The following is a 15,642-nucleotide window of genomic DNA, read 5'->3' as shown; positions in this document are numbered from 1 at the left end:
AATGGATACCAAGGAACTGCACAAAGGAAGTTATATAACCAGGTGCTGAGAACTGCTGGACACACCTAAGCCTTGGACACAATTCTGAGGCTCCATGGTGAGCAAGACCTTGTGAACACGAACTGGCAGGTTGCTCTATGATCCTCAATCTAGATCGATATCATGCCCCTTATGCCCATACCAGCTCGGTTATACTCCCTGTATCTGCATTCTGTTGCAGGCTGGGTCCATTCCCCATCATCTTGCTCTGTGTCTTCCCTGTCCATTGTCCTTTCCATAGTCATTCAAATGCACAGGCTGAGCTCTTTGCGCACTGTGCACTTCCGGCACTGCACCACACAGCACCAATGGAAGCGGCAAAGGCAATTCTCCTCTAGCAGCAGTGTCTCATCACGGTGACCACGCCCACAGCACAGTAGGTCACAGCCACTCATGTCCATGGCAGTGCTGTTGCACACACGCCCACGTGTGCCCAGAGAACCTGTCTTGCGGTTAGCAATGCAGAAGTCAGGTGAGTCGGCAGAGTAGATGAGGTCCTGCCGATCTGGTGGCTTGATGTTCCGTCCCACAGGGATGAGTGTTTTGCCATCATTACCACCCATCACTTTAAAAGCCCCATTAAAGCGTTCGAGTAGGCGGTCGCCCACTTCCCGGAAAGGGGGCATCTTCTTCCAGCAGGTGCGTAAAGCACAGGAACCTGAAAGCCCATGGCACTTGCACTCTGTTCGCACGTGGTTCTTCACTGCCTGGAAAGAGGAAAAGGGACAACTCCTAGAAATAGCAATCACATCTCCAATAATGCCATGCAATAGTGAGATTAGGAAAATCAAAGATAGCTCTCACCATAAATGGACTAAAAGTGGGAGCAGAGTGACAGAGTGCTCATTCTGAACCTAAAAAGGGAGAAAGCCACCAGAATGTGGGTGTGTTCTGCTTGGAATTGCTGGATTTTATGGCTATGGGCATATCCAAACATATTCAAATGGTCAAGGAGAAATTCAGCATGAGAGGGGCCCAGCAGCTGAATTCCTAAAGTGGGTTCCCTAGTTAAACATATGGCAACCATTACCTTAGAGCAGGGAAGGATGACTGGAAACCTATGAGCCAGCTCTGTCCCACAAAACAATATTATCTTGCCTCATAGTCCTACAAAATTGGAATCATAGTGTGGTTCAAAAAATTTGGTCACCTTCACTAGAAAAAAAAATACAGCAATGAATGTCTAGGAGTATTTCATATATCTGTCATTGTATTGCTTCACATGTGTTCCAGAAAAGCAACATGCCATGATTGTTCAACTTCTTGAAGAGATCTGTCAGGAAGGACATTTGTTCCTCAGCCTCTCCAATTGATTAACATGTACGATCAGAGCCCACAGAGCTGGGCATGCCTGCCTTAGACTGTTCAGAGAAATCAGTTTATCTAACCACTGCCACCTGCCTTGTTTACTCATCACTATTTATGGATTAATTGGAAGTGATGGTTGTGCCAGGGATCATGGAATCTCCTTGTTCTGCCAGCCAATGCATTTTTGGTGACTATCCCAGATGAGCCCCAGAACTGATTGTGGGGGTGGAAAAAACAGGCAGAAGCAAGAGGAAGAGGGTACCTGAGGATCACAGACAGCAATTCAGGTGGCAGACAAAGTGGAAATAAAGGCCAGAACTACCACAGGAACATGCTCTGGTTATGGGGCATCTGGGGTGAACAGAGGTGAGAAATCTGCTGAGAGAGGTGCTTCATCCAGCTCCAGCAATTTTTTAGTAGTTAAAGACAATGGCCAAATAAAGGTGAGGAGCAGCAACAGGAGGCATGGATAAGAGTGCTATATGAAATGTGGAGCTGAGGAAGAACTGAGTTAAGATGCTCCTTGGGAAAGTGTATGACTGCAACCCAAAGAAAAACGGCAGACAGGCTGGTGCAGAGGATCTGTCTGGCTGTAATATGAAGATGAGGCCCGTTGGGGTGGGATGATCAAATGCCCAGCCCTATTTTGCCTCCCTCTGACTCTGCACTACTGTTCTCTGCTTGGGAGCTTTCAAAGCCCTTGCCTCCATCTTTGTTCTTGACCTTTTAAAAAAAAAAAAAGCCATATGTCCTTGTGCAATCAGGGGTATAGTTAAGGGAAAGCAGAGTTCCAGAACTTCTCCTACAACAGGAACAGTGATGTCATCAGTAGGAGCTCACAGGTACTTTGCAGGTACTCACAGGTACTTTGACATCATTTGCAAAGGACCTTAGCTAAGAAGCATTAGGCTTAAGAAGAGAAAAACTGAGAAATTTGCCTAGAGACATATATAAATATATAGGTAATTAATTTTCCCAAAGCCTGCATCAAAGACAATATGTAGCTCACGTTACATTAAAACTACAGTCCTAGGTAAATTTCTCTGGGAGTAAGTCCTATCAAACACAGTGGGATGTCTGAGTAAACTTGCATAGGAAAGCAGTCTAGTTCCCCTTGCATATTTATCAGGGATATTTTTTTAATTCTAGTTATCAGTTTGTATCAATTTGTTTTATATTAATACTACCTACAACTACATTGTGGTATTTGGGTGGGGTTGTGCCATTTTACCCAACACCCACTTCAAGGCTTTGAGGGTGGTTTTCTTTGTCTGCTCAGATTGCCTCGTGTGTGGGGCCAATCATGGCCATGTTGGGTTTCTGTTAGCTTCTATTAAGTATGTCGCTGACTGTCCAGTTTTCTGTACACTATTTTTGAGAACTGAAGATGCTCTACAAAATTTTTGAAGAAGAGATCCCCTCTGAGGAACCCCACTTCATTAGGAAAAAAGTTACTGGAAACAAGAAGGGGAGCCCATTTTTTCAAAAGGGGTTTTCCTTCAGAAGCACACAGCTTCCGTGACTGAAGAGCAGTAGTGCTGAAAACATGAGGAAAAAGCATGGGGTGGGGGAATCTCCTGTAAAAGTCAAGGTGGGGAATCACAGTATATTCTAAAACAGGGGTGCTCAATAGGTAGATCGCGATCTACCGGTAGATCGCAAAGCAAAATGAGTAGATCGCGGAGCCCTGTCTCTCCAAACTGTTAATATGTCAGTTTTGTCTAGTGACTAGACGAAACTGACATATTTAGCTGACACTAAACTGACACTGAAACTGACACTTTAGCTGCTCTTCAGGCATGCAGCAACAAAACTGAAGAAACTGATTAGACTCTAGTCAGTTTCATCAGTTTCCCCGCGCTGCATGCAGAAGAGCAGGAGCTAAAGTGGGCAGCGGCCGGAGGGGGAGCTGGGCTGCACTGGACTGAGGCGCTTCCTGGGGCTCTGTAGCGGAAGGGGAGAGGGGCGGGAGTTCGAGATGGAGTCGCTCTGATGGGAGAGGTCACTTCTCTTCCAGTCAGGTCCGGCCCAACTCAGCCCAGCCATGCCCAGTCAGACGCTTCCTTCCCCCCTGGTAGATCTCCGGGCCTTGCTGGGTTTCAAAGTAGCTCTCAAGCCGAAAAAGTGTGAGCACCCTTGTTCTAAAACCAGGAAGTCTCCCGCCTTGATACTTGGAGAATCTCTGAGCCCTTTTCTGCAGGCAAGTGCTGCTGAGATTTCTGTAGAACTAGGAAGCCTGCTGGCAACATGAAAAGAGGGACTAGTGTAGCTCATGCCAAAGAAAACCCTGGGCTGTAGTGCATGTGTGGTTGCAAATCATGAGTCGAAACTCATGGATATGACTCATTGATGTATTTTCCCACAGAATAAGTGCATAGTTGGTTTGGGCCTTAGTGGAGCATGGCTATGCGGAGGGGGGGGGGGTATTGTGCAGAGCTCCTGCACTTCAGAATTGACCTGTTGGCCACTTGCTGCTCTGCTGCACTCTCTCTCGCTGTGTGTGTGTGTGTGTGTGTGTGTGTGTGTGTGTGTGTGCATTTTGGGGGGGGGGGTTAAAGAACGAAAGATTGATTGATTGATTGATTGGGCCTCAGGACAAGTGAAAGTAGTCCATATGGGTTATTGAAAAGAAAGGAGGCAGGGCTGTCCATGAGAGAAGGATTCCAAATAGCCCAGAAGGAGGAAGGGAGGATGCCCTTACCAGGCGTCCTGCTTCATTGTTGTGCAGGTCGATAAGGGTCCGAATGTCACTCTTGCCACGCTTTCGCTTAGCGTCCATGAACTGGCGGGATTTCTCATAGCCGAAGTCAACATCATCCCCACAGCCGCCCCACTCCCAGGCAGAGCCCTCAGACCCTGTAATGGTGGGTGGCAGAGGAGGGGACCGGCTCCGAGTGGCCTCACATCCGCACTGCAGCAATTCGCCCATGCTGCAGGCCTGGGTGACCACGTGACTCACACCTGCTGCTGTGATGGCATAGACGAAGGCCGTCTCCCGGATATCTGGGCAGGATTTTAAAAAAGAGCATCAGATTGGGTTTGGTCAAAAGAACAACAAAAAAAAACCACCCACCCTTCATGGGTGAAGCATGGTTCAGTTTAGCAAGAGGTACAGGCAAGCATGGCTTGACCCAAGGCCTGGAATTAGTGGAAAGTCAATAAGATCTCCCACTCTATGCACCTGCTGAATTTCTGCCTGTCCAATGTCCCTTCCAAGAGTCTTGCCTACTATGAACACCAGAACAACACCAGATTTTAAAACTGGGGTGGAGCAAGCAGGGAGAAACCGTGAGCCAGGGTGGCCTAAAGAACTCATGGCTGCTCCTTTCACCCTCACTGTGCCCTGACCCAAGAGAGGGTGTCCTTGATCAGGAGCAGCAAACTCTGCTTGGTTGGAATGCTTTGGAACTGCGGCCTCCCGGGTGCACCTCTTTGAGTGCAAGGCGGGTGCACCCCAGCAGTGGCGTAGCTAGAGGGGGTGCAAAGCACTAAGTCTTGCAAGGAGCCTTAGTGCACAATCCTAACCAAGTCACCTCAAAAGTAAGTCCTATTTTGTTGATGGGGCTTACTCAGGAAAGTGTGAATAGGATTGCAGCCTGTCTTGCAAGGAGCTCCCCCCCCCCCGCCTGGAATGGCTCCGAAGGGGAGGGGGAGGGCCCCTTGCACGCTACGATGAAGCTCCCTGCAAGGCTTAGTGCTTTGCACCCCCTCTAGCTACGCCACTGCACCCCAGTCGGGGAGATCACCTCGGGTTGTAAGACGGTAGTATCGCCGATGGACTGACCCAACTGGAGACGCCCAAATCTGATGGGGTGGGGGGCGCAGGGGTTGCATTTCCACGAGTGATCCCAGCTGTTTAGAACAGGCGTGGCTTCCGAGTGAGGCCCACTGGGGATTCGAGGTCTGCTGTGATCCTCCTGGCGGGCACAGCCCAGTGGGATGTTCTCCCTGGCGAGCCCCGTGGAAATGAAGGGGGACTCGGGGGCCCGAGATCTGCCAGCCCGGAGCCTGGGAACTAACATATACAGACGAGGGGAACGCCTGCCCTGTGTCGTCGTCCCGTCCCCCCCAGCAACCGGGCGGGGGGCAACCCCGGGGTGGAATGCCAGCCTCCCCTCCCCTCCCCTCCCCTCCTCCTCCGCTTCTTATTTACGGCGGGGCGCCAGTCGCCCCTCCGCCGCGGGACACGAGTTCCAGGCATCCTTCGCCGTGCCGGGACCTGTCGCAGCCAAAGGGGGATTCTGCTCGACTTGCTCCGGCACCAGGCGCCGCACCCGCCGCGGGGTGGGGGTGGGGTGGGGGGCTTGGTCTCTCCCGCTTGTCCTCGCTTTGCCAGCAGGCGCCCCACTGCTCCCGGGCTGCTGATGCCAGGACAGGAGGCAGATGGCTGGATCCAGCCTAGGAAGGCTGCAGGCAGGCTGGTCCTTCTGTGCCCACTGGCAGAGTCCTGGCCCAACCCCGCCTGTCTACCTTTTCCTCCTCTGCACAATCCCACCGCCCCCCCCCCAACCTCTGCCAGCGCCCCTCAGTGCCCTACTGCTTCCTCACCCCGACCATCAACCTCCAATCCAGGCCAGCCTCTCCCAGAATAAAGCACTCTACAGTGCAGCGGATGACCAGGTCTCACTGCCACCTCTCTCCTTTCTGTCAGCCCAGTGACTGACAAGGGACAGAAACCTCCCCCTAGAACAGCGGTTTTCAATCTTTTTCGTCTCAAGGCACACTGACAAGGCACTAAAATGGTCAAGGGACACCACCAGGTTTTTGACAATTGACAAAGCACACACCATGCTGTTGGTGGGAGACTCACATCCCCCAATGGCCCTACTAACAAGTGACCCTCCCCCAAAGTTCCACGGCACACCTGCAGACCTTTTGTGGCACACCAGTAGGCCATGGCACAGTGGTTGAAAATGGCTGCCCTTGAAGCAGGGTGACCAGATGTCATAAATGCAAAAGAGGACGAGGTGCCCCAAAATGTAGGACATCCAAGAAAAAATGTAGGACATGACAAAATAAAAGCTAAAAAAAACTTGTATATAGATTTCATGTGGTTCATATAAGCACTTCATATACCACTTATTGTTAAATTTAAAACCATATTACTTATTTATTAATTCCAAGAAAGCTATGCACTGCCTGCAGGGGTCCACTCACAGGAAAAAGGAGGGCATTCAAATTCTTTTCCAGGACGAAAGGCTAAAAAAGAAGACATGTCCTGGAAAAAGAGGGCATCTGGTCACCCTGCCTATAAGGGCCCAATCCTATCCAACTTTCCAGTGCTGGTGCAGCTGCGGTGCAGCCCTGAAGCAAGGGAACAAATGTTCCCTTACCTTTAGAAGCCTCATAACTACCTTCCCACCACAAGCTGCAGTGCACACCCCATTGGCACGGCTACAACAGGGCTGGACTGTTGGATAAGATTTGGCTCTTAGTCCAGCTGCCTGGCTGTCTCCCTCTGTCTCGGCCTCTCTACGCCTATTCTGTGATCCTAATGGGCTCTACAGGTCCACAGGCTACCAACCGTAATACAGTCCATGATCATGTGGTCTCATTGGAAATGTTCAGCTGGTTTCAAACTTTAGCAAAGGTTTTCCACTGGTCAATTTCTGCCTTGGTGTTCAGGGAGATTTTTCTTTACTGTACCTTTGGCCTTTAAAAGTCAGACAGTGACAGCTCCAGCCCTGCCCATCATGCATTCATTGTTGGCACTGGGGTCAAGCGTGCAGCAGCCCTCTCTCTTCTCTTGACCTGCCCGTCCCCTTCGATGTGGGGCAGAATTGGAAGAAGGCACTCACTTGCCTGTGTTAGGGCAAGGAGGTTCCCTGGGGCATGTGCTATTTATTGCCCAGTCTCAGCCCTACTCTGTCAAGTTGCTTGGAAGCCTGGAGGAAGCTATAAGGACATGTAGGAGCACAGCCGATGGGGAGGGTAAGTAGGGGGGGAGGGGGCGGTAAATCAATCCCAGACATGGATGCATTCTTGGGCTTTATTAAAAGCTACTGTGCTGTCTGGGAGCATCCATAATTGCTTCATTACAAGGACAGGGAGACATGTCACAGCAGTAAACCTTCGGCCTGTAGCAATAACCTGGGCCTCCCCAGGGACCCAGCGATTACTATGCTTCACACATTCTAACTGCAGCACTACTTGTGCCTTCTGAGGAATAAAGGAAATGCCTTAGGAGACTGTGGGCCCAATCCTAACTAACTTCCCAGCACCACTACAACTGCAATGCAGCCTCTGTGCAATCTCTTGAGGAGACCTCTGTGACTGCCCCCCCCCCCCCAGATAAGATAGGCTGGATAGGATTGGACTCTGTGTCAGTTTCCTCATCTGCAAGGGACTGGTTATTGAAGAGGTTGTGAGGCATGAGCAAGCAGGGTTTCCCATCATGCTTAGCTCCTCAGTTATGATGGGTACCATCTTCCTTTGGCTTCTTTGCTTAAGACTTTTCCCAACTGGTAAAGATTGTATCCTGGCTGCATTTTCTCTCTTTCCAGATATCTGCGCCAACATTGGGGAAGGGAGTGTGACAATGCTCCCAACAGCACAATCCTATGCATGTCTACTCCAAAGTAAGTCTCCCAGAATTCAATTAGACTTACTACCAGGGAAATGTGTATAGGATTCCAACCCAAACAGATGCAGCCCAATGCCTTTTTCACTTTCTTAGGTCTACACTCAGCTGTATTCAGTCAGGATGCTGAGAAGAAAAGATTTATTGTTGTTGTTCTGTTTGTCTTGTGTATGACCTGAAGCATTTGGTGGGCCACTGTGAGATACAGGAAGCTGGACTAGATGGGCCTTTGGCCTGATCCAGCGGGGCTCTTCTTATGTTCTTATGATTTTATGCAGGAAACAAAAGGAAAGGCAGCATCCAATTTATTTAATTTTTTTAAAAAGAAGAGATAGGGCTGTCATTAAATTAACAAAGACATCTTGGACAATAAATCGTGTGTTTTAGTTGATACATTGATTGATTGCTGCTTACATCTGCATAAATACACCCATAAGTAAAACTATAATTCTGAGGAAATATGCATATTTGCTTTTGCATTTAATGGATGTGTGCAAAGTTCATCATTGTCCCTTTGTCAGAGAAAAGGGGGAATTGCTGGTTCCTGCTACTTGTGGTTTTTGGTAAAACCAAAAACATCTTTTGAGTTTTTTGAACATCTTTTGAACATCTTTGAGTTGTTCAAAATATGCTGCCTAAAGGAATTTTTTTTAATTGATCAAAAGGTTTAAAACCAATTAATCAAATGCTTCAGCCCTCAAAAATAAGCTTCTTCAAATATGGCAATTTTTTTACACGGAAAGTGCTTACGTGTGGAAGACAGTATGAACCCATGTGTAGATCAGTGACAACCGCACAAATGTACCTTGCATATGGTGAGAAATGCACAAGCTGTGCTGTTATAAAATGTGACAATCCACATGTGGGGGGCTCATGCTGCTTTCCATCTAGAAATATTTTCTGTGGTGTTGTTTTTTTTTTTTTTTTTTTGAAGTACATTTTTTGGGTACTTTTTTGAAGTACATTTTGTATAATGTGTCAAATGGCCTTAAATATCTCCAGTCTGCATATAAAACCTGGTTGCCTTCTGCAATTGAAGGCCTCAGTACTTTTCAATGAGACAGAACAAAATAAAAAATAAAAACAAAAATAAATGCCTTACTTTCAGGCATTTATCTACAGCCCAGTAGCAAAACTAGGCAAAATGGGTTCATGTCTATGCACAGTGTACAGAGAAAATTCAGATAGGATGGAACTGGAACATAACCAGATATTTCATGGTCTCCCCCTTCCCCAATTAGAAAAAGCCCAGGAAGAATGTATCAACCACTATAATGTATTTTGGAAAAAACATATATTTGCCATACACTTTTCAGATCTTGCTTATGCCATTCCAGTAAATTCAAATCTAAGAGCATAATTATGCAAGGATTCCTTGCATCCGTTTAGGTGAGCAAATGTAAATTTTATCATTTCTTAGGTACTAAAGTTGGGGGTTTCCCCAAAGAACAAAAACCATAACTTACAGTTAGGCTACAGCCAAGTTCAAAGCATACCCAAGGACTTCATTAACAGGCACATCACCTCTCTTCCCCCCCCCCCAAGATAATTAGGGAAGAGTCCTGCCTCTCCTTGCCACACCAATGGAGAGCAAACTTTCACCACTATGGCAATCTTTTTCTAGTTCCACCTCCTGTCTTGTAAGTAGTGAGGTCACCCCAAATATAAAATGAAGTCTTCACACACTGTCATTTTGGAGTCCCTCTCCAAGATACATACTCTCCAGTCTTGGGATCATTCCTTTTGTTTGGTTGTGAGAACCCTGAACAGGTGAGCCTACATAGCTGCCTTATCCTAAGTCAGCCCAATGGGCTAACTAGCTCTGTGCTGTCTAAAACTGATTGATAGTGGCTGTCCAGGGTTTAAGGCTGAGGTCTTTCTCAGCCCTGTCTAGAGATGTCAGAGGCTGAACCTGGGACCTTCTACATACAAAACTCACTGAGCCACAAATGTGTGGTTGAGAAGATATCCTCTCTATCAGCAATGTCTGAATTGTGTTCATGCTTCTCTTCCCTTTACAAGAGAATCGCAAAGGGAGAAGTCCCCTTAAGAACATAAGAACATAAGAACAGCCCTGCTGGATCAGGCCAAAGGCCCATCTAGTCCAGCTTCCTGTATCTCACAGTGGCCCACCAAATGCCCTGGGGAGCATGCAAGACAACAGACACAACCTGCATCCTGGTGCCCTGCCCTGCATCTGGCAATCAGAGGCAGTCTACCTCTACCTTGCAAATACCTACCATGACTTGTAACCCGTGATGAACCTTTCCTCAAAAAATTTGTCCAGTCCCCTCTTAAAGGCATCTAGGCAAGATGCCATCACTACTTCCTGTGGCAAGGAGTTCCACAGACCAAGCAACCAAGTCCCTTGCCAAGCAACAGAAACTGCACTGCTCACCCTGCTGTAGGATTTTGCCAAAATATTTGCTGTGACTGGTGCAGTTCCAGCGGCGGAAGCGGAATTGATACTGGCACTCACGCACACCGAGTCTGGCACCCTTGGCCACCTCCTGCACAATCTCAGGCTCTGTCTGGCACAGCTCAGCCTGCTTCCCAGCCAGCCTCTTTGTCTTCCGGCAGATGCTATTGGGATCCATGACCAATGGGCTGCCCACTGCCCTGGAGAGATTGGAGGAAAAAAAGACAAGGAAACACTTAACTATGCAGAAATGGCTAGGGCTGAGAGAAACATTGTTCCAAACAAATATGCCCAGGGCTATCAGGGGTGTTAAAGAGGAGAACACCTAGTGAACCCATCTAAGTCAAGACATTTCCAGAAACAAGAACTACTGTCAAATGCCGGATCAGACTAAAACACTCTTGTGGTCTATGGCAGTGGCCAACAAGACATCCCATAAATAATCACCGGTGGGTCCAAGAATTGTCAATCACCCCACCCCCCCCCCCCACACACACACACACACACTCCTGTTGTTGAATTGCTGTGCTGGGTCACACCAACAATCTTTAGCTCACCATTTTGTCTGGCATCTGGTACATACAGACCTAGCGAGCACCCACCATCATGATTCCTTGCCTTCACTACCTCTTCCTCACTCTTAAGGCTGGTTCACATGTCATTTGTCTTCACATAGCAAATTTTCCCAAGTTCTTTTAGGTTTTTGGCAAAGTGGTCTTGTAAGTACTCTGATCCAATCTGAGCTTTCTCTCCCCCTCCTTTAGGCAAATTCATGCCCACATAGCACTGGGAAGTTATAGTAGTACTTAGCATTTGTATAGTCCATGTGTTTATTATATGTGTGTTATCCCCATATTGTAGCTGAGGATGTGAGGGAGTTCCTTGCCTAAGGTAGCCACTTACAGTGCAATCCTATGCATGTTTATTCAGAAATAAGCCTCACTGTGTTCAATAGAACTCACTCCCAAGTAAGTATGTATAGGATTGCAGCCTTAGGGCGCAATCCTAACCCCTTATGTCAGTGCTTTCCAGCACTGACATAAGGGCAATGCAGCTCTGAGGTAAGGGAACAAACATTCCCTTACTGTGAGGAGGCCTCCGTGAGTAACACCCAACTGCAGGATGCAGCACACATTGCTGACATAAGCACTGACATAAGGGGTTAGGATTGTACCCTTAGGGCGCAATCCTAACTCCTTATGTCAGTGCTTTCCAGCACTGGCATAGCAGTGCCAATGAGACATGTGCTGCATCCTGCAGTTGGGTGTTACTCACAGAGGCCTCCTCCAAGTAAGGGAATGTTTGTTCCCTTACTTCAGAGCTGCATTGCTCTTATGTCAATGCTGGAAAGCACTGACATAAGGGGTTAGGATTGCACCCTTAGTGAGTTAATTGCAAAGTTGAGATCCAAACTAGGAAAATCCTGATTTACATCTCAGTCTTTTAGCCAGAGCAGACCAGCTATGAGTAGAGGTGTTTGAAAAATGGTGTTATTTACCTTACTCATAAGTAAGCCTATTGTATTCAGTAAGAGTTAGGGTGTAAACTTATCTTATTCACTAGAAACAAACACCTCTATCTAAGAGGCAAGCTGAATGCTTCACTTCAGGCAATGTACTGGGGGAGGCGACGAGCTGACAGGGGCTACCCCAAGTCCACCTACCACCTCTCCTGGCCTGCTACCTGCCCTGCAACTTTACCCAGCTGGTTGCCCCATCCTCTTCTCACATGCTGAGAGAGAATGCAGAAGGTGAGGGGGTTTACCTCCTCCTGCTCCCAGTCGCACCACCGCCTCTTGCAAAGTGGCTGCCAAAGAGAACAGGAAGAGGTTCTGTTGTTAGCACTCTCCCCACTTTACAAGAAATGGCAGTGGAGCTGGAGCAGGAAGAAGAAGGTGAGCAGGTGGCAGAATTGGGGGCAGGATTAGGTGGTAGAGCAACTTGGGCGGACCCTGCTCTTAGCCACTATTCTACATCAGCTGTCTTCCTACAACTACATTACACTAAACAGAATGAAAGGGTAGACTGGGGGGAGGTTCTGGGCTATACTTCAGATTACAGGAAGGGGCTGTCATATTTTTTAATAATCCTCCATGTGAAAAACTCCCTGCATATAGACAAAGAGAGCTACACTAAACCTTTCCCCTGAACTTTTACATGCAGTTAATTTTTTAATTTTGTTTTGTTTTGAAATATGGGCCAGCTTTAAAAGGATGACTTCAGCTACAGTCTTGAGTGGTTCACCCCCAAACCACCATCATCTCACTTTATTTGTTTGTAGAAAGGTTCCAAGATATAAACACTGCCACGGAACACAGTGCCCCCTGGGAATATCACCTTTCTGATTCTGGGAGAACTCTGCAGAGCAGGGAAAGAGGGCAAGCTATTGTGAGAGAAGAGCTGAGTGACCTTGAAGAATGATAAAGACCAGTCAACAAGCCCTGGGCCTATGCCAGTTTCCCTCCCTGGCTTCCAGATGACTCTCAGCAAAGGAGTTTCGCCCTTCAGTGATGTGACAAAGGGATTTGCCTTCAGTCTTTCGAGAGTTTATTCCCAGGCTGTGTCTTCTCACCCTAGAGTCCAAGGGGTTCTCCCGACTAGAACCTACAAAGATATTTCATGCCACCTTGTGTGGAAGAATCCTCCTTATCCATGTAGTAGAATGTGAGATTATAAGCAGTGTTCAGATAATCTCAATTTTCATTTATAAAATGGGCAAGGGGAGGGGGGTTGCTCCATGGTCATGGAGAAAAACTTGAAAACATGCCAGTAGTGTCTGCTAAATTTCAAAAATTAGAGAGGAGTCTCAGTGAGGCTTCCTGTACTCAGAGGGAGAAATGTTTGCGGTCTGCTCGCTTCCTTGTGCCTCATAGGATCTTTAGCCCCTCAGCCTTGTTCCTATAGCTTGAGAAGGCCCCCAGTAACTGCCCCTCCACCACAGGATGCAGCACACACACCCCTGGCACAACTGCACCAGCACTGGAAAATTGGATAGGATTGGGCCCTTAGATATCTACATAAGTTTGGAGCAGATGGACCAACATCCAGAAGGGCAAGATCTTTTATAAAATAATGAAACTTCTGTGCCTATTTTTCCATTCCTATCCATTTTCCGTCTTGCAGCAGGTGGCCAGGAGTGTGATGCCTGTGTGTGTGTGAGGTTCATATTAATAACAGTATAATAATAATAATAATAATAATAATAATAATAATAATAATAATAATAATAATATATTACAAACAGATAATTCTTGTAAGGGAAAACTCAGTACCCTTAAAATCCAGATGACAGCCATCCTGTCATGATGCCCGAGGGGTGCAGTAAATAGGTCATGATCTGCGAGGAATTTTTCTACTCTAATCTCCTCCTGTCTTGTTGAGTGAGAGGGCACAGAGTGGCTCCCACAGCCTAACAATGAGAACTCCAGGCAATGAGAACTCTTTCTCTCCACCATTTCCAGCAGGTTTGGGGGGGGGGGAGGAAGCTCTGTCTAATCAGATGAGTCACTACCGAGACTGAGCCAGGGGATTCCCAGCAAGTCCTCAGCCCAGCACTGAATCCCACAACTCAGTGAACCGGGGAAAAGTCCAGGGAGTTCTATAGCACTGGGTTGGAAGACATGTGCTTGGACATATTTCTGGGACCAATGCCTGTATTTGTGGATTCCTTGACTCTGTGCAGGCATGGTTGGACATTGTCCCTGTCCTGTCTGCATGGCTATCCATTATGATCTTGGTAGCCGCTGTTTCTGCCCTGCATCTTCCTGGCAATAGTTACTGTTGTACTGTGGGCCAAGGCCTGGGTGTCGTACAAAACCATGCAACCTTAGCTAACCCCCAACTAATACACCTCAAAAAATGATTAGTTTATAATTATCAAAATATACTCCTGATTTATTACTAGAAGTGTCACTAAAGTCACTTAAGTCAGCCTGCTGTACATTCATAGATTCACTCAGTGCAGCCTCAAACATTCCAGACACTTTTCAATCCTGGTCTTTCTCAATGGCATGACTTGTAACAATTCAATTCAAGCCATAACTGCATGGCTTTTTGAGTCTGAGTGAGATACATCTGTAGTCTGGTTGATTACAGGTTTAAGGGAGGAGCTGTAGGTCAGTGACAAAGCTCTTGCTTACTTGCTTTGCATGCACCAGGCCCCAGTTTCAATTCCTGGCAACTCTAGGTAGGGCAGAAAGACTAGGACAACATGAGACTGGCTGCCTGAGCAGCAAGCTTGGGGAGGTGGCTGGCTGCAGGCTAGTCTCCAGAGAGTGAGCAAGTGCCCAATTCTATTCCAGCACCGATGCAGCCTTGCCAGTGTGGCATGTGCTGCTTACTGGCTCTGCCACTTCCTTTTCTCCTCTGCTGCTTCTCGTAGTCACATGGGGAGGTTCCAGGAGCAGACCCTCTTCATTTCCAACATCCTCCTGCTTGGTCATTTTATAAAAACACAGTGGCAATATAGGAGGTGAAGTGGTAGAGATGGGGGGCAGGTGCCCTGTCGGAAATATTGAGTGCCTCTTGGGTACCAGATCAGGTTGAGTATCCATGTGAATAATACTGAACTAGGTGGACCAATGGTCTGAAGAAAACTTAATATACACATATACTTCCTTGATTTTTACTCTTTTTATGTACTAATTATAAATTCTCAAGCATCAGGTGCAATGTCAGCTCATTTTTATACCACTGCAATGTTGTGTTTAAACAGGCATGGGTTGCTTTGAAATCCAGTTTGTACAGAGTAGGATCTTGAATGCACATGAGCAAAGGACATGCCAACAACTGTTAGGGAAGGGAAGGGGAGGGAAGCAATGGGTATGGTTTTCACCAGCACAGCTAAGGAACATGAGGAGTAATCTGGTGTAAATGCTGCACACTAACCTGCCCCAACTCTACCATATACCCCGCATCCAGGGTTTTTTGGAACTTATATCATGCCACCTTGAACACTACATACTGCCCCATCTATATCTCCACTCTGTCACTTAATGCACCCAGCTGCTGTTGGAGGAAATTAAAAATAGTTTCCTCTTTGGGGGGAAGCAGAGTAGCTTAAGCAGCGAACCCCCCCCCCTTTTGGGTATCACCCCAGGGAACCTCCCGCACCTGGCTGACTGCTAATCAATAAGAAAAAGACAAAGAGGCAATGGCTTGTTAAAGTTGCAAAAGAAGTTATTTACTTACAGTTCCATTGAGTGTATATTTACAGCATCTGATTAGGATCAGAGGTTCAGCTATTACTTAGAGATAGCAAGACCCTAGAGCTGCCTCGCCCTGCATGCCTTGTGCTC

At 47.3% G+C, this 15,642-nt stretch overlaps 1 protein-coding gene across 1 annotated transcript in view; it reads right to left on the bottom strand.

The window, feature by feature from the left end:
• Positions 1–284: 284 nt before the first annotated feature.
• The window catches only part of WNT6 (Wnt family member 6), a 64,396-nt gene continuing 49,038 nt past the window's right edge, over positions 285–15,642 (bottom strand). The window contains exons 2-4 of the mRNA XM_066632621.1: positions 10,326–10,546; positions 4,049–4,350; positions 285–746 (exon numbers count right to left, since the gene is read on the bottom strand). Coding sequence (XP_066488718.1) covers positions 285–746; positions 4,049–4,350; positions 10,326–10,546 — 985 coding nt within the window. The remainder of the gene's footprint in view (positions 747–4,048; positions 4,351–10,325; positions 10,547–15,642) is intronic.

Source organism: Tiliqua scincoides, chromosome 1 (assembly GCF_035046505.1).
Source record: "Tiliqua scincoides isolate rTilSci1 chromosome 1, rTilSci1.hap2, whole genome shotgun sequence".
NCBI lineage: Eukaryota > Metazoa > Chordata > Lepidosauria > Squamata > Scincidae > Tiliqua > Tiliqua scincoides.
Note: the sequence above shows the minus strand (reverse complement) of the source record. Positions and strands in the feature narration are given on the sequence as shown.